At 35.1% G+C, this 22356-nt stretch overlaps 1 protein-coding gene across 1 annotated transcript in view; it reads left to right on the plus strand.

Moving 5' to 3' along the window:
• Window positions 1-543: 543 nt before the first annotated feature.
• Window positions 544-22356, plus strand: part of LOC134712897 (P2R1A-PPP2R2A-interacting phosphatase regulator 1-like) — a 41534-nt gene continuing 19721 nt past the window's right edge. Inside the window, exons 1-7 of the mRNA XM_063574892.1 lie at window positions 544-1172; window positions 2208-2304; window positions 3414-3502; window positions 5904-5955; window positions 11510-11632; window positions 18078-18169; window positions 21671-21720. Coding sequence (XP_063430962.1) covers window positions 1018-1172; window positions 2208-2304; window positions 3414-3502; window positions 5904-5955; window positions 11510-11632; window positions 18078-18169; window positions 21671-21720 — 658 coding nt within the window. The 5' untranslated portion in view covers window positions 544-1017. The remainder of the gene's footprint in view (window positions 1173-2207; window positions 2305-3413; window positions 3503-5903; window positions 5956-11509; window positions 11633-18077; window positions 18170-21670; window positions 21721-22356) is intronic.

Raw genomic sequence — 22356 nt, forward strand, 5'->3', positions numbered from 1 at the left:
ATCGTCGTTTTCACCTGTATAAGAATGATTTGTTTGGTGGCTCCATTCAGTCAATCAAATGATTCACTTTTGACCTTTGTTTCACTTTTAATATTGACATTCGTTTGATGTTCACATGAACACGGCTTCAATAAGGTCGAATCATTCACTTGCAAAGAGGGCACCATAGCGTTATGTATAAAGGTCCTCATAGGAGCTGCTTTAATCCTCGTAAACAAAACCAGACATATATACACATGTGTATATATGTCTCTGACAAAACGCACTGCTCTTTCATGTACCTTTTCTGCAAAAAAGCCATGCCAAAGCTTTTTTTATTACTAAAACTAAAAAGTATGAAAAAAGTGCACATAACCAGCTATTAGAAAGTGAGCTTTTTAGTAAAGCTATCACTTTTACTACCTTACACATCCTCGTCATTCAAGTTACGGAAAACTGTAGTTTTTCCGTATTAGTATAAAATTTATTTACTTCATTTGTAACGCCGACTCTGATTAGTTACTTTTTTGTAAATTTATTTTATTTCACTTTAACTCAATATAGCAATAACATGAAGAGAGAATGAGCTGTAGCATTTAAAAACGCCAATTACAGCCGAATTTCTCTAAAAGCTGTCGACATTTGGCTAAAAATAGAGTTTTATGTCCAATAACCTTCGACCAATCAGAAACCGGCTTGCATTGGCAGTTTCGGAACAGATGGTTCATGGAACGATATAAATCAAAAATGTAGACTAAATTCAGCTCGTTCATGAAACTGAAAGATTTCTCCAACATGTCACAATGCTTGCATCCTCCTTGTCTTATAGCGAATACCGTGGACTAAGTTTAAACAAATATATAACTATTTATTGTAAACAAGACATGAACTAAGATGTCAGGACGTAAAAATTTATTTTTGTGCAAAAATATGACCTTGTTTATGTTTATTTTACTGTAAATTATTTGTTTATTTCTTCAAATGTGATTTCGTCATTCTCTGTATCGTGTAATTGTTGAATTAACTACCAACAATTAAATGAACATTATGTCTATTGAACGAGAAAATAGTATGGAAGTGGACCTTCCTGTAAGTCATTCACATGGACAAGGAAACACAAACTTAAAGCGATCAAACAGTGCACCCATGATAAATGTTTTAGTGAACACTACACAAAGTCCACCAGAGATCAGGTTATTAGTAATTTTTGGTATTCATATATGTAATTTTTATACAGAAAATAATTCTGGGTGCCTTGAAATGCTATTTTCATGTTCATCTTAACAAATGAACAAATACATGTACATGTATGGCTGTATTGACAAATTTTACACTACTCTGTATACAGAATAACCTATGCAGTTTGATAAGTTTAAAGCCCGGCATCCACTGGATATATAAAAGTTACAAGATAAAATGCATTTAATTTATATATAAATATAAAACTAGTGGATGCCAGGCATTAAAACTTTTCAAACTGCCAAGGTTATTCTGTTCCTCGAAGTAATATTCACGGAATTTAACTTATATACAATGGGATAACATCTTTTTCCATAAGTGGGGCGAGTTGGCAGGAGTAATATTCACGGAATTTAACTTATATACAACGGGATAACATCTTTTTCCATAAGTGGGGCGAGTTGGCATTACTACATTCATCCTGGTTAATAATATATTAATCTAGATATTATCGTTTTCCATAAGTGGGGCGAGTTGGCAGGAGTAATATTCACGGAATTTAACTTGTATGGATAACATCTTTTTCCATAAGTGGGGCGAGTTGGCTTTACTTAATTCATCCTGGTTAAAAAAAATATTAATCTAGATTTTATCGTTTTCCATTCAGTGGGGCGAGTTTTCAGGAGTAATATTAACGGGATTTAACACATTTCACAAGTAGGGCGATTTTTTAAAAAGTGGAGCGATTTGGTAATCCAGGTTGGGGCGTTTTTTTACAAAGTGGGGCGAGTTGGTGTAAAAGTGGGGCGATTAGGTGTGGGGCAATTTGCCAGTGGGGCGACTTGTCATGGATTCGTTTGTTGTATTTATCATCTTTAGTGTATGTATCTCTGTTCATCATTATGTCAGTATATTATAGTGTTTTTTGTTCATGTCAGTATATTAGTGTTTTTGTTCATGTCAGTTCATTTGTGTTTGTTCATGTCCGTACATTATAGTGTTTTTTGTTCATTTCACTATATTACAATGTTAAAAATTTTCTGTTTTAGTCAACATAGTCATACACAGACCTTTAGACAAGCTGGTGATACTTCACGGATAAGAAGATTCAGTTCTAGTTCACTGTCTCTCAATTCTCCAATAGCAGTAAGTATTGGTAGTTACTAAATAGTATTTGTCCAGTATAGTGCATTTTCTAAATGGTTAAGTCCATTTATTAAATGTTATTGTCAATTTTTTAAATGGTATAGTCCATTTACTAAACGGTATAGTCCATTTAATAAATGGTAAACTAAAAGTCCATTTATTGAATGGTATCGTCCATTTACTAAATGGTATCATCCATTTATTACATGATATGCTTCCTTAATTTAACCAACCGTGCAAGGGCTATATGGCCAGTCAAGGTCTTAAAAACTTCCATTTGTTGTAATTTAACCAATATTAATAAACATACAATGTAAATAGGATCTTTTCATATAATAGTAGGAATTAGACTGTTCAATACATATGATATGCTTCCTTTATTTGACCAATATTAGAGAACATAATTAGGATTTTCCTTCATGTTGTCATGATTGTAGTCTGCTTTTAAAAAGAAAGAATTTGTGCAATTTTGATATTTTCTAGTAAGACACATGTATATTTCTGTCTATGTAATATTTGATTTGAAAGTATCATTATACATTGGACAGTACATACAGAGAGTACTGATTCTCATACTTCAAACACTGTGTAAAAACTTGGCGTCATACCAAGAAACTCCAACAACTCTCATCTTTGGAGAAAACTGGGAGAAACTTGGAGTGATTTCTCCCTAAAACTCCTTGATTGTTTATAACCTTGGTCATGTATTTGGTGTTCTCCCAACACTATCATTTTTATTGCTATAATTACCATGTGTCAGTAATAGTTAACTACAGTAAACATTTCTTACATTGATTTGTTAAATTTGAACTACATCAAATTTACATAGAAAATATTAAAATGTCACATGTTTATATAAGACAAATATATTTTTGGAATTTATTCAATATATAAAATTTGAGTGAAAATCAAATGAAGAATAAATTTGAGAATGGTAATGGGGAATGTGTCAAAGAGACAACAACATTACCATAGAGCAGACAACAGCAGAAGACCACCAATCTATATTTTGATTTTTTTTTATTAGCATGGGTATTCATTACAGGATGGATATTTCTAAACTATACTAGATAACTCTTTGAAACTCCTTTATTTTATATGTATTGCAGGCACCTGTTAAAATACCAAACAGAGTGAATGAAATCAAAAGAGAAGAGAGTTTTGTAACAGTTGCAGAGAAAGAAAAAGAACAAGAAAGGTAAAATTTGTATAGCCTCCAAACATAAAATCTTTATCAGAAGCAATTTGTTGCTATGTTAGAATATCAACTGCTTTAGCTTATATTTCATGACTATTTTTTGTGGTTTGGCAAGAAAAAATAAATGGTTGCGATGTTACTTTTATTTTTAGGACATCTCTAAATAAAGATGTTAGACAGATTGTTCTAATGGACAAAGTTTTTTTTTAAAGAAAGACAGCTCTTTGAAATATCATGAGATTTTACTTCAATCAGATTAAAATACATATCCTCTGTCCATGTTTTGTTAATAAGGATCAGAAAACACTCCATTCTACTTTCTCTTTTAAGGAATTTTCGGGATTCTCTGGTTTTGTTGAAAAGAAGGCCACACTAAATTCCAAAACATACAGATGAATGCCACACTAAACTCCAAAACATACAGATGAATGCCACACTAAACTCCAAAACATACTGGTCTGAGACCACAATTGTCGTCCCTTGATTTTCGTTGTTCACGAATATAGTCCCTAGTGTTAACAGTGGGTTACTTGCCAATAATTTTTATACCCCTTCCAAATTTATTTCTCCGAGTTTAATGCCTCAAATTGTAAGTAGGGGGGTGAAATTACACTGTAAAAAAATTTGGGTCCAGAATTTTACAGGAAAGTAGTGATTTGGTCCAGCTGAAAAAGGTTAAAAATTAGCACTTCGGAAGCTGTCAAAAGATTTCAAGACACCCTAAACACAAAATTGTCCATATTTTGAGTTAGAGGCGATGAAGTTTTCTATAATTTTGATATAATTTGTCCCAAAAGTAGTACAACACACTGTAAAAGTTTCATTGGGAAAGCGCAGGTGGGATTTTTTTAATTTTCATTTATGTTCTAAAAGAAATGCACTACGAATTAATTGTGTTCTCGGACCTGATGAATGCCACACTAAACTCCAAAACATACAGATGAATGCCACACTAAACTCCAAAACATACAGATGAATGCCACACTAAACTCCAAAACATACAGATGAATGCCACACTAAACTCCAAAACATACAGATGAATGCCACACTAAACTCCAAAACATACAGATGAATGCCACACTAAACTCCAAAACATACAGATGAATGCCACACTAAACTCTAAAACATACTGATGAATGCCACACTAAACTCCAAAACATACAGATGAATGCCACACTAAACTCCAAAACATACAGATGAAGACAACACTAAATTCCAAAACATACAGATGAATGCCACACTAAACTCCAAAACATACAGATAAATGCCACAATAAACTCCAAAACATACAGATAAATGCCACACTAAACTCCAAAACATACAGATGAATGCCACACTTAACTCCAAAACATACTGATGAATCAAAAGTGAAAAACACAAAGACTAACAAAGGCTTTAGATTCCTGATTTGGAACGGACACAAAAACATGATGGGATAAACCATGTTTTGTGATATCTCAATCCTCCTCTATACATTGTACCTCCAGTCTATGTGGAATTAATACACACACAGTAAAACTTACTTGAAAAAAAGTCCAAGTTCCCCTTCTATATTTTAATAGGTGACAGAAGTCCAAGTACCCCTACTATATTAGAATAGGTGACAGAAGTCCAAGTACCCCTACTATATTAGAATAGGTGACAGAAGTCCAAGTACCCCTACTATATTAGAATAGGTGACAGAAGAAATTGAGCTAAATGACAATGATAAACATAAATTAACAAATGATTACTAGCAATTACTGACAGTTGTTTTTTTTGGATAAAGATTCCCTACATGCAATCAAAACCCTTATTTGGCAGGTTTGACAGTCATCAATTTACAGATTTTATCACTGCTTTTGAAATACACAAAATATATTGCCTAGATCACAACAGTCTATACATACTATTTTAGATCCTTCTACAACAAAATTTGTTTTACATGCACACATATAAAAATTGCCGTTTTTATCCAACGCAATCATAGGTTTGAACATAGTTTTCAATTAAGATTTGTTCATACTACTTGATATATATACTCATATAATTAAGGTACAAAATGATGTGTACCACCATACTTGACAATTACATATATTGTGCATAATATTAATGTAGAAATCTAGTATACAAAATTATCAATAATGCCATTATTAATGTTATATTTGAATTGGAGTTCTCTAATTTTATATCTGCAAATGTAATGCCTTCCAATGCTTAATACATTGCAATATTTAATTTTACCATTGCAAAATGAATGCAATCTGTACCTTTCATTACTAACAAGCTCTTTTCCCAACTTTTATATCTCACTTTAATCAAAGAAGATAAATAAAGAAAATACACCATATATAATGGAATTCACTACCTATGACTTTGGAATGTTAAGTTGTTATGTCAGGTAAATTCATTTCTCTTGCAGAGATATTTGTTCACAGCTGAAAATGTCAACATCATGGAATGATTTCTCCTTGGTAAGTGTAGAAAACTCAAGGAATTATTACTCCTTGGTAAGTGAAGATAACTCATGGAATGATTTCTCTTTGGTGGGTTTAGAAAACTCATGGAAAGATTTCTCCTAGGTAATTGCAGATAGCTCATGGAAAGATTTCTCCTTGGTTAGTGTAGAAAACTCATGGAATGATTTTTCCTTGGTAAGTGTATAAAAAAGATGTGGTATGATTGCCAATGAGACAACTATCCACAAAAGACAAACATTAACAATTATAGGTCACCGTACGGCCTTCAACAATGAGCGAAGCCCTTACCGCATAAAGTCAGCTATACAAGGCCCCGATAAGACAATGTAAAACAATTCAAGCGAGAAAACTAACGGCCTTATATATATAAAAAGATGAACAAAAAACAAATATGTAACACATAAACAAACGATAACCACTGAATTACAGGCTTCTGACTTGGGACAGGCACATACATAAATAATGTGGCGGGGTTAAACATGTTAGCAGGATCCCAACCCTCCCCCTAACCTGGGACAGTGGTATAACAGTACAACATAAGAAAGAACTATAAAAATCAGTTGAAAAAGGCTTAACTCATCAGATAGACAAAAAATAAAAGTGGACTGGCCGGGTACTTATAAATCTCAACTCATGAAATGATTTCTCCTTGGTAAGTGTAGACAACTCATGGAATGAACTATCCTTGGTAAGTGTAGACAACTCTTGGAATGAACTATCCTTGGTAAGTGTAGACAACTCTTGGAATGAACTATCCTTGGTGATTGTAGAAAACTCATGGAATGATTAGCATGTTTAGATTTTTTTTTAAATTTTTTTATAATATATCCATGGCAATTCCTATTGTTCAAGAAACAGAAAATCTTTAAATGTTAACTTTTCCTTGGTAGCTGCATTTCTTTTTTTTAATGCAGACAAAAAAACCTGGAATATTGACTTAAGACAAGATTTTTCTTGGTAAGAGAGAATCATTCCAAGAATATAAATGATTTATATTAAGAAAACAGTATGTTCTATGTTTGAATCATGTTTTACTGTTTTTATTAAAGGTTTCCATTGATTTGATCATAAGTCAAGTTATTGTAATTTTACATTGATTTGATCAGAAGTCAAGTTATTGTAACTTTACATTGATTTGATCATGAGTCAAGTTATTGTAATTTTACAGTGATTTGATCATTAGTCAAGTTATTGTAATTTTACAGTGATTTGATCATAAGTCAAGTTATTGTAATTTTACATTGATTTGATCATGAGTCAAGTTATTGTAATTTTACATTGATTTGATCAGAAGTCAAGTTATTGTAATTTTACATTGATTTGATCAAAAGTCAAGTTATTGTAATTTTACATTGATTTGATCATGAGTCAAGTTATTGTAATTTTACAGTGATTTGATCATAAGTCAAGTTATTGTAATTTTACAGTGATTTGATCATAAGTCAAGTTATTGTAATTTTACATTGATTTGATCATGAGTCAAGTTATTGTAATTTTACATTGATTTGATCAGAAGTCAAGTTATTGTAATTTTACATTGATTTGATCAAAAGTCAAGTTATTGTAATTTTACATTGATTTGATCATAAGTCAAGTTATTGTAATTTTACATTGATTTGATCATGAGTCAAGTTATTGTAATTTTACAGTGATTTGATCATAAGTCAAGTTATTGTAATTTTACAGTGATTTGATCATAAGTCAAGTTATTGTAATTTTACATTGATTTGATCATGAGTCAAGTTATTGTAATTTTACATTGATTTGATCAGAAGTCAAGTTATTGTAATTTTACATTGATTTGATCAAAAGTCAAGTTATTGTAATTTTACATTGATTTGATCTGAAGTCAAGTTTTTGTAATTTTACATTGATTTGATCATAAGTCAAGTTATTGTAATTTTACAGTGATTCTATCAAATTAGAACATATTGCACTTTAACACTGATTTTATGTAATGAATTTCCATTGGAATAATAAATTTTAAATTGGTTTTTATTCTTCTTAAAGACATTATCTTTGACTCCTGAGTCTAAGCATTGTCTGTGGTTAGAAGTATCTTTGACTACTGAGTCTAAACATTGTCTGTGGTTAGAAGTATCTTTGACTCCTGAGTCTAAGCATTGTCTGTGGTTAGAAGTATCTTTGACTACTGAGTCTAAACATTGTCTGTGGTTAGAAGTATCTTTGACTCCTGAGTCTAAACATTGTCTGTGGTCAGAAGTATCTTTGACTACTGAGTCTAAACATTGTCTGTGGTTAGAAGTATCTTTGACTCCTGAGTCTAAACATTGTCTGTGGTTAGAAGTATCTTTGACTCCTGAGTCTAAACATTGTCTGTGGTTAGAAGTATCTTTGACTACTGAGTCTAAACATTGTCTGTGGTCAGAAGTATCTTTGACTCCTGAGTCTAAGCATTGTCTGTGGTTAGAAGTATCTTTGACTACTGAGTCTAAACATTGTCTGTGGTCAGAAGTATCTTTGACTACTGAGTCTAAACATTGTCTGTGGTTAGAAGTATCTTTGACTCCTGAGTCTAAACATTGTCTGTGGTTAGAAGTATCTTTGACTACTGAGTCTAAACATTGTCTGTGGTTAGAAGTATCTTTGACTCCTGAGTCTAAACATTGTCTGTGGTTAGAAGTATCTTTGACTCCTGAGTCTAAACATTGTCTGTGGTTAGAAGTATCTTTGACTCCTGAGTCTAAACATTGTCTGTGGTTAGAAGTATCTTTGACTCCTGAGTCTAAACATTGTCTGTGGTTAGAAGTATCTTTGACTACTGAGTCTAAACATTGTCTGTGGTTAGAAGTATCTTTGACTCCTGAGTCTAAACATTGTCTGTGGTTAGAAGTATCTTTGACTCCTGAGTCTAAACATTGTCTGTGGTTAGAAGTATCTTTGACTCCTGAGTCTAAACATTGTCTGTGGTTAGAAGTATCTTTGACTACTGAGTCTAAACATTGTCTGTGGTTAGAAGTATCTTTGACTCCTGAGTCTAGACATTGTCTGTGGTTAGAAGTATCTTTGACTCCTGAGTCTAAACATTGTCTGTGGTTAGAAGTATCTTTGACTCCTGAGTCTAAACATTGTCTGTGGTTAGAAGTATCTTTGACTACTGAGTCTAAACATTGTCTGTGGTTAGAAGTATCTTTGACTCCTGAGTTTAAGCATTGTCTGTGGTTAGAAGTATCTTTGACTCCTGAGTCTAAACATTGTCTGTGGTCAGAAGTATCTTTGACTCCTGAGTCTAAACATTGTCTGTGGTTAGAAGTATCTTTGACTCCTGAGTCTAAACATTGTCTGTGGTTAGAAGTATCTTTGACTCCTGAGTCTAAACATTGTCTGTGGTCAGAAGTATCTTTGACTCCTGAGTCTAAACATTGTCTGGGGTTAGAAGTATCTTTGACTCCTGAGTCTAGAAGTATCGTTGACTCCTGAGTCTAAACATTGTCTGTGGTCAGAAGTATCTTTGACTCCTGAGTCTAGACATTGTCTGTGGTCAGAAGTATCTTTGACTCCTGAGTCTAGACATTGTCTGTGGTTAGAAGTATCTTTGACTCCTGAGTCTAAGCATTGTCTGTGGTTAGAAGTATCTTTGACTCCTGAGTCTAAACATTGTCTGTGGTCAGAAGTATCTTTGACTCCTGAGTCTAAACATTGTCTGTGGTTAGAAGTATCTTTGACTCCTGAGTCTAAACATTGTCTGTGGTTAGAAGTATCTTTGACTCCTGAGTCTAGACATTGTCTGTGGTTAGAAGTATCTTTGACTCCTGAGTCTAGACATTGTCTGTGGTTAGAAGTATCTTTGACTCCTGAGTCTAAACATTGTCTGTGGTCAGAAGTATCTTTGACTACTGAGTCTAAACATTGTCTGGGGTTAGAAGTATCTTTGACTCCTGAGTCTAAACATTGTCTGTGGTCAGAAGTATCTTTGACTACTGAGTCTAAACATTGTCTGTGGTCAGAAGTATCTTTGACTCCTGAGTCCAAACATTGTCTGTGGTCAGAAGTATCTTTGACTCCTGAGTCTAAACATTGTCTGTGGTTAGAAGTATCTTTGACTCCTGAGTCTAAACATTGTCTGTGGTCAGAAGTATCTTTGACTCCTGAGTTTAAGCATTGTCTGTGGTTAGAAGTATCTTTGACTCCTGAGTCTAAGCATTGTCTGTGGTTAGAAGTATCTTTGACTCCTGAGTCTAAACATTGTCTGTGGTCAGAAGTATCTTTGACTACTGAGTCTAAACATTGTCTGGGGTTAGAAGTATCTTTGACTCCTGAGTCTAAACATTGTCTGTGGTCAGAAGTATCTTTGACTACTGAGTCTAAACATTGTCTGTGGTCAGAAGTATCTTTGACTCCTGAGTCCAAACATTGTCTGTGGTCAGAAGTATCTTTGACTCCTGAGTCTAAACATTGTCTGTGGTCAGAAGTATCTTTGACTACTGAGTCTAAACATTGTCTGTGGTCAGAAGTATCTTTGACTCCTGAGTCTAAACATTGTCTGTGGTCAGAAGTATCTTTGACTACTGAGTCTAAACATTGTCTGTGGTTAGAAGTATCTTTGACTCCTGAGTCTAAGCATTGTCTGTGGTTAGAAGTATCTTTGACTCCTGAGTCTAAACATTGTCTGTGGTTAGAAGTATCTTTGACTCCTGAGTCTAAACATTGTCTGTGGTCAGAAGTATCTTTGACTCCTGAGTCTAAACATTGTCTGTGGTTAGAAGTATCTTTGACTCCTGAGTCTAAACATTGTCTGTGGTCAGAAGTATCTTTGACTCCTGAGTTTAAGCATTGTCTGTGGTTAGAAGTATCTTTGACTCCTGAGTCTAAGCATTGTCTGTGGTTAGAAGTATCTTTGACTCCTGAGTCTAAACATTGTCTGTGGTCAGAAGTATCTTTGACTCCTGAGTCTAAACATTGTCTGTGGTTAGAAGTATCTTTGACTCCTGAGTCTAAACATTGTCTGTGGTTAGAAGTATCTTTGACTCCTGAGTCTAAACATTGTCTGTGGTTAGAAGTATCTTTGACTACTGAGTCTAAACATTGTCTGTGGTTAGAAGTATCTTTGACTCCTGAGTCTAAACATTGTCTGTGGTTAGAAGTATCTTTGACTCCTGAGTCTAAGCATTGTCTGTGGTTAGAAGTATCTTTGACTCCTGAGTCTAAACATTGTCTGTGGTTAGAAGTATCTTTGACTCCTGAGTCTAAACATTGTCTGTGGTCAGAAGTATCTTTGACTCCTGAGTCTAAACATTGTCTGTGGTCAGAAGTATCTTTGACTCCTGAGTCTAAACATTGTCTGTGGTTAGAATTATCTTTGACTACTGAGTCTAAACATTGTCTGTGGTTAGAAGTATCTTTGACTACTGAGTCTAAACATTGTCTGTGGTTAGAAGTATCTTTGACTCCTGAGTCTAAACATTGTCTGTGGTTAGAAGTATCTTTGACTCCTGAGTCTAAACATTGTCTGTGGTCAGAAGTATCTTTGACTCCTGAGTCTAAACATTGTCTGTGGTTAGAAGTACATAAACACTTTGTTTTACAGGATGAGCCCATGATGCCAGAGGTACAAAAGAGGCCAAGATCCTTTAGTGAAACTCTTCATATTTTTACATCCCCTAACATGCTAGCTAGTGCCCCATCACCAACAAGAGTTGGACCAGGAAGGGTAAGTTTATTGTTTTATGAATATAAAAAGAAAAATGTGGTATGATTGCCAATCAGACAAATCTCCACAAGATACCAAATGACACAGAAATAAACAACTACATTGGAATATGTTACAGTGGCATACCTAAATTGTAGCATGTGAGTTGGGTTCAATCTGTTACAGTGGAATATCTACAGTGTGGCATGTGGGTTGGGTTTAATCTGAAACAGTGGCAAACCTACAGTGTAACATCAGGGTTGGGTTTAATCTGTAACAGTGGCATACCTACAGTGTAACATTTGGGTTGGGTTTAATCTGTTACAGTGGCATTCCTACAGTGTAACATATGGGCTGGGTTCAATCTGTTACAGTGGAATATCTACAGTGTGGCATGTGGGTTGGGTTCAATCTGTTACAGTGAAATATCTACTGTGTGGCATGTGGGTTGGGTTCAATCTGTTACAGTGAAATATCTACAGTGTGGCATGTGGGTTGGGTTCAATCTGTTACAGTGAAATATCTACAGTGTGGCATGTGGGTTGGGTACAATCTGTTACAGTGGCATACCTACAGTGTAACATCAGGGTTGGGTTTAATCTTTAACAGTGGCAAACTTACAGTGTTACATTTGGGTTGGGTTTGATCTGTTACAGTGGCATACCTACAGTGTAGCATGTGGGTTGGGTTCAATCTGTTACAGTGGCACATCTTCAGTGTAGCATATGGGTTGGGTTCAATCGGTTACAGTGGCATATCTACAGTGTAGCATATGGATTGGGTTCAATCTGTTATAGTGGCATGCCTACAGTGGAGAATATGGGTTGGGTTCAATCTGTTACAGTGGAATATCTACAGTGTGGCATGTGGGTTGGGTTTAATCTGTAACAGTGGCATACCTACAGTGTAACATATGGGTTGGGTTCAATCTGTTACAGTGGCATAATTACAGTGTAGCATATGAATTGGGTTCAATCAGTTACAGTGGCATATCTTCAGTGTAGCATATGGGTTGGGTTCAATCTGTTACAGTGGCATATACCTACAGTGTAGCATATGGGTTGGGTTTAATCTGTAACAGTGGAATATCTACAGTGTAACATATGGGTTGGGTTCAATCTGTTACAGTGGCATATCTTCAGTGTAGCATATGGGTTGGGTTCAATCTGTTACAGTGGCATATACCTACAGTGTAGCATATGGGTTGGGTTTAATCTGTAACAGTGGAATATCTACAGTGTAACATATGCGTTGGGTTCAATCTGTTACAGTGGCATATCTTCAGTGTAGCATATGGGTTGGGTTCAATCTGTTACAGTGGCATATACCTACAGTGTAGCATATAGGTTGGGTTTAATCTGTAAAAGTGGAATATCTACAGTGTAGCATATGAATTGGGTTCAATCAGTTACAGTGGCATATCTTCAGTGTAGCATATTGGTTGGTTTCAATCTGTTACAGTGGCATACCTACAGTGTAACATGTGGGTTGGGTTCAATTTGTTACAGTGGCACATCTTCAGTGTAGCATATGAATTGGGTTCAATCAGTTACAGTGGCATGTCTTTAGTGTAGCATATGGGTTGGGTTCAATCTGTTACAGTGGCATATCTACAGTGTAACATATGGGTTGGGTTTAATCTGTAACAGTGGAATATCTACAGTGTAACATATGGGTTGCGTTCAATCTGTTACAGTGGCATATCTACAGTGTAGCATATGGGTTGGGTTCAATCTGTTACAGTGGCATACCTACAGTGTAGCATATGGGTTGGGTTTAATCTGTAACAGTGGAATATCTACAGTGTAACATATGGGTTGGGTTCAATCTGTTACAGTGGCATTCCTACAGTGTAACATTTGGGTTGGGTTTTATCTGTTACAATGGCATACCTACAGTGTAGCATGTGGGTTTGGTTTAATCTGTTACAGTGGCATACCTACAGTGGAGAATATGGGTTTGGTTCAATCTGTTATAGTGACATACCTACAGTGTAGCATATGGGTTTGGTTTAATCTGTTACAGTGGCATATCTACAGCGTAACATGTGGGTTTGGTTTAATCTGTTACAGTGGCATATCTACAGTGTAGCATGTGGGTTTGGTTTAATCTGTTACAGTGGCATACCTACAGTGGAGAATATGGGTTTGGTTCAATCTGTTATAGTGACATACCTACAGTGTAGCATATGGGTTGGGTTTAATCTGTAACAGTGGAATATCTACAGTGTAACATATTGGTTGGGTTCAATCTGTTACAGTGGCATATCTACAGTGTAGCATATGGGTTGGTTTCAATCTGTTACAGTGGCATATCTACAGTGTAGCATATGGGTTGGGTTCAATCTGTTACAGTGGCATATCTACAGTGTAACATATGGGTTGGGTTTAATCTGTTACAGTGGCAAACTTACAGTGTTACATTTGGGTTGGGTTTGATCTGTTACAGTGGCATACCTTCAGTGTAGCATGTGGGCTGGGTTCAATATGTTACAGTGGCACATCTTCAGTGTAGCATATGGGTTGGGTTTAATCTGTAATTGTGGAATATCTACAGTGTAACATATGGGTTGGGTTCAATCTGTTACAGTGGCATTCCTACAGTGTAACATTTGGGTTGGGTTTTATCTGTTACAGTGGCATACCTACAGTGTAGCATGTGGGTTTGGATTAATCTGTTACAGTGGCATACCTACAGTGGAGAATATGGGTTTGGTTCAATCTGTTATAGTGACATACCTACAGTGTAGCATATGGGTTTGGTTTAATCTGTTACAGTGGCATATCTACAGTGTAACATGTGGGTTTGGTTTAATCTGTTACAGTGGCATTCCGACAGTGTAGCATATGGGTTGGGTTCAATCTGTTACAGTGGCATTCCGACAGTGTAGCATATGTGTTGGGTTCAATCTGTTACAGTGGCATATACCTACAGTGTAGCATATGGGTTGGGATCATCCTGTTACAGTGGCATTCCGACAGTGTAGCATATGGGTTGGGTTCAATCTGTTAAAGTGGCATATACCTACAGTGTAGCATATGGGTTGGGTTCAATCTGTTACAGTGGCATTCCGACAGTGTAGCATATGGGTTGGGTTCAATCTGTTACAGTGGCATATACCTACAGTGTAGCATATGGGTTGGGTTCAATCTGTTACAGTGGCATACCTACAGTGTAACATGTGGGTTGGGTTTAATCTGTTACAGTGGCATACCTACAGTGTAACATATGGGTTGGGTTTAATCTGTAACAGTGGAATATCTACAGTGTAACATGTGAGTTGGGTTTAATCTGTTACAGTGGCATACCTACAGTGTAACATGTGGGTTGGGTTTAATCTGTTACAGTGGCATACCTACAGAGTAGCATATGGGTTAGGTTCAATCTGTTACAGTGGCATACCTACAGTGTAACATATGGGTTGGGTTTAATCTGTAACAGTGGCATATCTACAGTGTAGCATATGGGTTGGTTTCAATCTGTTACAGTGGCATATCTACAGTGTAGCATATGGGTTGGGTTCAATCTGTTACAGTGGCATATCTACAGTGTAACATATGGGTTGGGTTTAATCTGTTACAGTGGCAAACTTACAGTGTTACATTTGGGTTGGGTTTGATCTGTTACAGTGGCATACCTTCAGTGTAGCATGTGGGCTGGGTTCAATCTGTTACAGTGGCACATCTTCAGTGTAGCATATGGGTTGGGTTCAATCGGTTACAGTGGCATATCTACAGTGTAGCATATGGATTGGGTTCAATCTGTTATAGTGGCATGCCTACAGTGGAGAATATGGGTTGGGTTCAATCTGTTACAGTGGAATATCTACAGTGTGGCATGTGGGTTGGGTTTAATCTGTAACAGTGGCATACCTACAGTGTAACATATGGGTTGGGTTCAATCTGTTACAGTGGCATATACCTACAGTGTAGCATATGGGTTGGGTTCAATCTGTTACAGTGGCATATACCTACAGTGTAGCATATGGGTTGGGTTTAATCTGTAACAGTGGAATATCTACAGTGTAACATATGGGTTGGGTTCAATCTGTTACAGTGGAATATCTACAGTGTGGCATGAGGGTTGGGTTTATTCTGTAACAGTGGCATACCTACAGTGTAACATATGGGTTGGGTTCAATCTGTTACAGTGGCATATACCTACAGTGTAGCATATGGGTTGGGTTTAATCTGTTACAGTGGCATATCTTCAGTGTAGCATATGGGTTGGGTTCAATCTGTTACAGTGGCATATACCTACAGTGTAGCATATAGGTTGGGTTTAATCTGTAACAGTGGAATATCTACAGTGTAACATATGGGTTGGGTTTAATCTGTAACACTGGAATATCTACAGTGTAGCATATGGGTTGGGTTTAATCTGTAACAGTGGAATATCTACAGTGTAACATATGGGTTGGGTTTAATCTGTAACACTGGAATATCTACAGTGTAGCATACGGGTTGGGTTTAATCTGTAACAGTGGAATATCTACAGTGTAACATATGGGTTGCGTTCAATCTGTTACAGTGGCATATCTACAGTGTAGCATATGGGTTGGGTTCAATCTGTTACAGTGGCATACCTACAGTGTAACATATGGGTTTGGTTTAATCTGTAACAGTGGAATATCTACAGTGTAACATATGGGTTGCGTTCAATCTGTTACAGTGGCATATCTACAGTGTAGCATATGGGTTGGGTTCAATCTGTTACAGTGGCATACCTACAGTGTAGCATATGGGTTGGGTTTAATCTGTAACAGTGGAATATCTACAGTGTAACATATGGGTTGCGTTCAATCTGTTACAGTGGCATTCCTACAGTGTAACATATGGGTTGGGTTCAATCGGTTACAGTGGCATACCTACAGGGTAGCATGTGGGTTTGGTTTAATCTGTTACAGTGGCAAACCTACAGTGTAACATATGGGTTGGGTTTTATCTGTTACAGTGGCATACCTACAGTGTAGCATGTGGGTTTGGTTTAATCTGTTACAGTGGCATGCCTACAGTGGAGAATATGGGTTTGGTTCAATCTGTTATAGTGACATACCTACAGTGTAGCATATGGGTTTGGTTTAATCTGTAACAGTGGCATATCTACAGTGTAGCATATGGGTTGGGTTCAATCTGTTACAGTGGCATACCTACAGTGTAGCATATGGGTTGGGTTTAATCTGTAACAGTGGAATATCTACAGTGTAACATGTGAGTTGGGTTTAATCTGTTACAGTGGCATACCTACAGTGTAACATATTGGTTGGGTTTAATCTGTTACAGTGGCATATCTACAGTGTAACATATGGGTTGGGTTCAATCTGTTACAGTGGCATACCTACAGTGTAGCATATGAATTGGGTTCAATCTGTTACAGTGGCATATCTTCAGTGTAGCATATGGGTTGGGTTTAATCTGTAACAGTGGAATATCTACAGTGTAGTATGTGGGTTAGGTTCAATCTGTTACAGTGGCATATCTACAGAGTAGCATATTGGTTGGGTTCAATCTGTTACAGTGGCAAACCTACAGTGTAGCATATGGGTTGGGTTTAATCTGTAACAGTGGAATATCTACAGTGTAACCTATGGGTTAGGTTCAATCTGTTACATTGGCATATCTACAGTGTAACATATGGGTTGGGTTTAATCTGTTACAGTGGCATACCTACAGTGGAGAATATGGGTTTGGTTCAGTCTGTTATAGTGGCATATCATATCTTCAGTGTAGCATGTGGGTTGGGTTCAATCTGTTATAGTGGCATACCTACAGTGTAGCATATGGGTTTGGTTTAATCTGTTACAGTGGCATACCTACAGTGGAGAATATGGGTTGGGTTCAATCTGTTATAGTGGCATATCTTCAGTGTAGCATGTGGGTTGGGTTCAATCTGTTACAGTGACATACCTACAGTGTGGCATAGGGTTTGGTTCAATCGGGTTCAATCTGTTATAGTGGCATGCCTACAGTGGAGAATATGGGTTGGGTTTAATCTGTTACAATGGCATATCTACAGTGGAACATTTGGGTTGGGTTCAATCTGTTACAGTGGTATACCTACAGTGTAGCATATTGGTTGGGTTCAATCTGTTATAGTGGTATACCTACAGTGTAGTATATGGGTTGGTTTCAATCTGTTACAGTGGCATATCTACAGTGTAACATATGGGTTGGGTTCAATCTGTTACATTGGCATATCTACAGTGTAACATATGGGTTGGGTTTAATCTGTTACAGTGGCATACCTACAGTATTACATTTGGGTTGGGTTCAATCTGTTACAGTGGCATATCTACAGTGTAGTAAACATCAAGTATAGGAACCTTATCCTGGCCTTGTTAACATTAGTAAATAACATATCAAATCCCAAAGTTATTCAGTGTGGTCACTATGGTTGTTGTTTGTGACAATCATCTACAATCAATGACTTACTACTTAGAAACCTATTTATATTTTTACTTTTTTAGCAATGTTTTAGTCCATCAATGCAGAAGCCAGTGGTGAATAGCACATTTACACCCAGCCCAAGTCCAAGTCCGACAAGGAAAAATTTCATCAGGTATGTTACAAATGCATTAAGAAACGAAGAAAAGAACATTTAGATAACTTAGATAATATAAAGAGAATTACTTTTGTCAACCACTAGCAGAATGTTACTTGCATCCATGTAAATCAGTATCAGTAAAAGATTGTGGAACTTTGACAATCAACCAGACTTGTTGACTTTCTAGTACATAAAACAGTGTGTATGTATATGCAAGCTGTTGATACATAAATCAGTGTTTATGTATATAGTTAAATAACAAAAAAATCAACTCTGAGGAAAATTCAAATCGGAAAGACCCTAATCAAATGGCAAAATCAAAAGCTCAAACACAATAAAAACAAATGATTAACAACTGTCTTATTCCTAACTTGGTACAGGCATTTTCTTTTGAAGAAAATGGTGGAATAAACTGGTTTTATAGCTAGCTATACATCTTACATTTCTTACCTGTATGACAGTCACAACAACTTCCATTATTTTGACACTGATGTGTGAACAAAACAAACAGACATAATTGGTAAAAATGTTAAAAATAGGGGTGGAGCAGTCAATTTTGTGTATAATTTTAATCACTATAAAACAATTTAATATGTAACAAAGAAGCACAAAAAGGCATATAGACAAAGCACATTATCATCAAGCTCTTACTACATAAATCAGTGTTTTTATCCATGGATCCATTATTTTATATAGGCAAAGCACATTATCATCAAGCTTTTACTACATACATCAGTGTTTTTATCCATGGATCCATTATTTACTACATAAATCAGTGTTTCTATCCAGGGATCCATTATTTTATATAGGCAAAGCACATTATCATCAAGCTTTTACTACATAAATCAGTGTTTCTATCCAGGGATCCATTATTTTATATAGACAAAGCACATTATCATCAAGCTTTTACTACATACATCAGTGTTTTTATCCATGGATCCATTATTTACTACATAAATCAGTGTTTCTATCCAGGGATCCATTATTTTATATAGGCAAAGCACATTATCATCAAGCTTTTACTACATAAATCAGTGTTTCTATCCAGGGATCCATTATTTTATATAGACAAAGCACATTATCATCAAGCTTTTACTACATACATCAGTGTTTTTATCCATGGATCCATTATTTACTACATAAATCAGTGTTTCTATCCAGGGATCCATTATTTTATATAGACAAAGCACATTATCATCAAGCTTTTACTACATACATCAGTGTTTTTATCCATGGATCCATTATTTACTACATAAATCAGTGTTTCTATCCAGGGATCCATTATTTTATATAGACAAAGCACATTATCATCAAGCTTTTACTACATACATCAGTGTTTTTATCCATGGATCCATTATTTACTACATAAATCAGTGTTTTTATCCATGGATCCATTATTTTATATAGACAAAGCACATTATCATCAAGCTTTTACTACATAAATCAGTGTTTTTATCCATGGATCCATTATTTACTACATAAATCAGTGTTTCTATCCAGGGATCCATTATTTTATATAGGCAAAGCACATTATCATCAAGCTTTTACTACATAAATCAGTGTTTTTATCCATGGATCCATTATTTTATATAGACAAAGCACATTATCATCAAGCTTTTACTACATAAATCAGTGTTTTTATCCATGGATCCATTATTTTATATAGACAAAGCACATTATCATCAAGCTTTTACTACATAAATCAGTGTTTTTATCCATGGATCCATTATTTACTACATAAATCAGTGTTTTTATCCATGGATCCATTATTTTATATAGACAAAGCACATTATCATCAAGCTTTTACTACATAAATCAGTGTTTTTATCCATGGATCCATTATTTACTACATAAATCAGTGTTTCTATCCATGGATCCATTATTTTATATAGACAAAGCACATTATCATCAAGCTTTTACTACATAAATCAGTGTTTTTATCCATGGATCCATTATTTTATATAGACAAAGCACATTATCATCAAGCTTTTACTACATAAATCAGTGTTTTTATCCATGGATCCATTATTTACTACATAAATCAGTGTTTCTATCCAGGGATCCATTATTTTATATAGACAAAGCACATTATCATCAAGCTTTTACTACATAAATCAGTGTTTTTATCCATGGATCCATTATTTACTACATAAATCAGTGTTTTTATCCATGGATCCATTATTTTATATAGACAAAGCACATTATCATCAAGCTTTTACTACATAAATCAGTGTTTTTATCCATGGATCCATTATTTTATATAGACAAAGCACATTATCATCAAGCTTTTACTACATAAATCAGTGTTTTTATCCATGGATCCATTATTTACTACATAAATCAGTGTTTTTATCCATGGATCCATTATTTTATATAGACAAAGCACATTATCATCAAGCTTTTACTACATAAATCAGTGTTTTTATCCATGGATCCATTATTTACTACATAAATCAGTGTTTCTATCCATGGATCCATTATTTTATATAGACAAAGCACATTATCATCAAGCTTTTACTACATAAATCAGTGTTTTTATCCATGGATCCATTATTTTATATAGACAAAGCACATTATCATCAAGCTTTTACTACATAAATCAGTGTTTTTATCCATGGATCCATTATTTTATATAGACAAAGCACATTATCATCAAGCTTTTACTACATAAATCAGTGTTTTTATCCATGGACCCATTATTTTATATAGACAAAGCACATTATCATCAAGCTTTTACTACATAAATCAGTGTTTCTATCCATGGATCCATTATTTTATATAGACAAAGCACATTATCATCAATCTTTTACTACATAAATCAGTGTTTTTATCCATGGACCCATTATTTTATATAGACAAAGCACATTATCATCAATCTTTTACTACATAAATCAGTGTTTTTATCCATGGATCCATTATTTTATATAGACAAAGCACATTATCATCAATCTTTTACTACATAAATCAGTGTTTTTATCCATGGATCCATTATTTATATAGACAAAGCACATTATCATCAATCTTTTACTACATAAATCAGTGTTTTTATCCATGGATCCATTATTTTATATAGGTTATGAACTGTTTCTACTCACAGTTTAACATTTTCAATTTGTGATATTGTATTAAAACATTTTGAAAAGGTCACAATGTAGACTGGTAACTTGAAGAGGTAGATATACTATTGTACGTATTTTAATGTTTGGGAATAGGAGACTCAAAGAAAGTCAGCAAAATAGATTGTTTCATTCTCACTTTTGTATCCTACTATAAAGCAAGGAGAGACGTAATGATTGAGGCAACTATTCAACAGATTGCAATGAAGCAGATTTAATCAACTAAGTCACTTGGCTGCCATAAACAAGAGCAAAACTCATATCATATAGTCTATTATGAAAGGCCCTGACGTGACAAAATGTGAAACAATTAAAAAAAAACATTAAAAATTCAGCAACCTGATTTAATTATGAACACAATAAACAAATTAATCTTAAATAAACCTGTCATTTCTTTCAGAAGTTTGAGTCCTATAGCAGTAAGACCAAGTCCACTTGGAAAAAGAAGATGTAAGATATAGTATTAGTCAGCACTTATCAATTATGTGGTCATTTTTAACCGGATTTTTGTGACAAAAATGTCGGTTATTGATTTGGGGTTGCTCGGAGGGCGGCCGGGCGTGCGTGCGGGCTGGTGACAATCAAATGTTGTCCATGTATTTACTCATGAACCGTTCAACCAAAGCTTTTAAAATTTGAATATGTTGTTACTGACAACTAAATGAAGGTCAAGTTCAATAATGACGATTTTGACTGTTACCGTTCAGGAATTATGGTTCTTGAAAGATTGAAAAATGGTGTTTCCAGTCGTGTCCATGCATTTACGCATAAACTGTTCTACCAAAGCTTCCCAAATTTTAATATGTTGTTACTGGTGACAAAATGGAGGTCAAGTTCAATAATGACTATTTTGACTTTTACCGTTCAGGAGTTATAGTTCTTGAAAGATTGAAAAATGGTGTTTCCAGTCGTGTCAGTGCATTTTCTCATGTACCATTCAACCAAAGCTTTTCAAATTCTAATACGTTGTTACTGATGACAAAATAGAGGTCAAGTTCAATAATGATGATTTTGACTTTTACCGCTCAATAGTTATTGTTCTTGAAAGATCGTAAAATGGCGTTTCAAGTTGTGTCCGTGCATTTA

The sequence above is a fragment of the Mytilus trossulus genome, chromosome 3, assembly GCF_036588685.1.
Source record: "Mytilus trossulus isolate FHL-02 chromosome 3, PNRI_Mtr1.1.1.hap1, whole genome shotgun sequence".
NCBI classification, from domain to species: Eukaryota; Metazoa; Mollusca; class Bivalvia; order Mytilida; family Mytilidae; genus Mytilus; species Mytilus trossulus.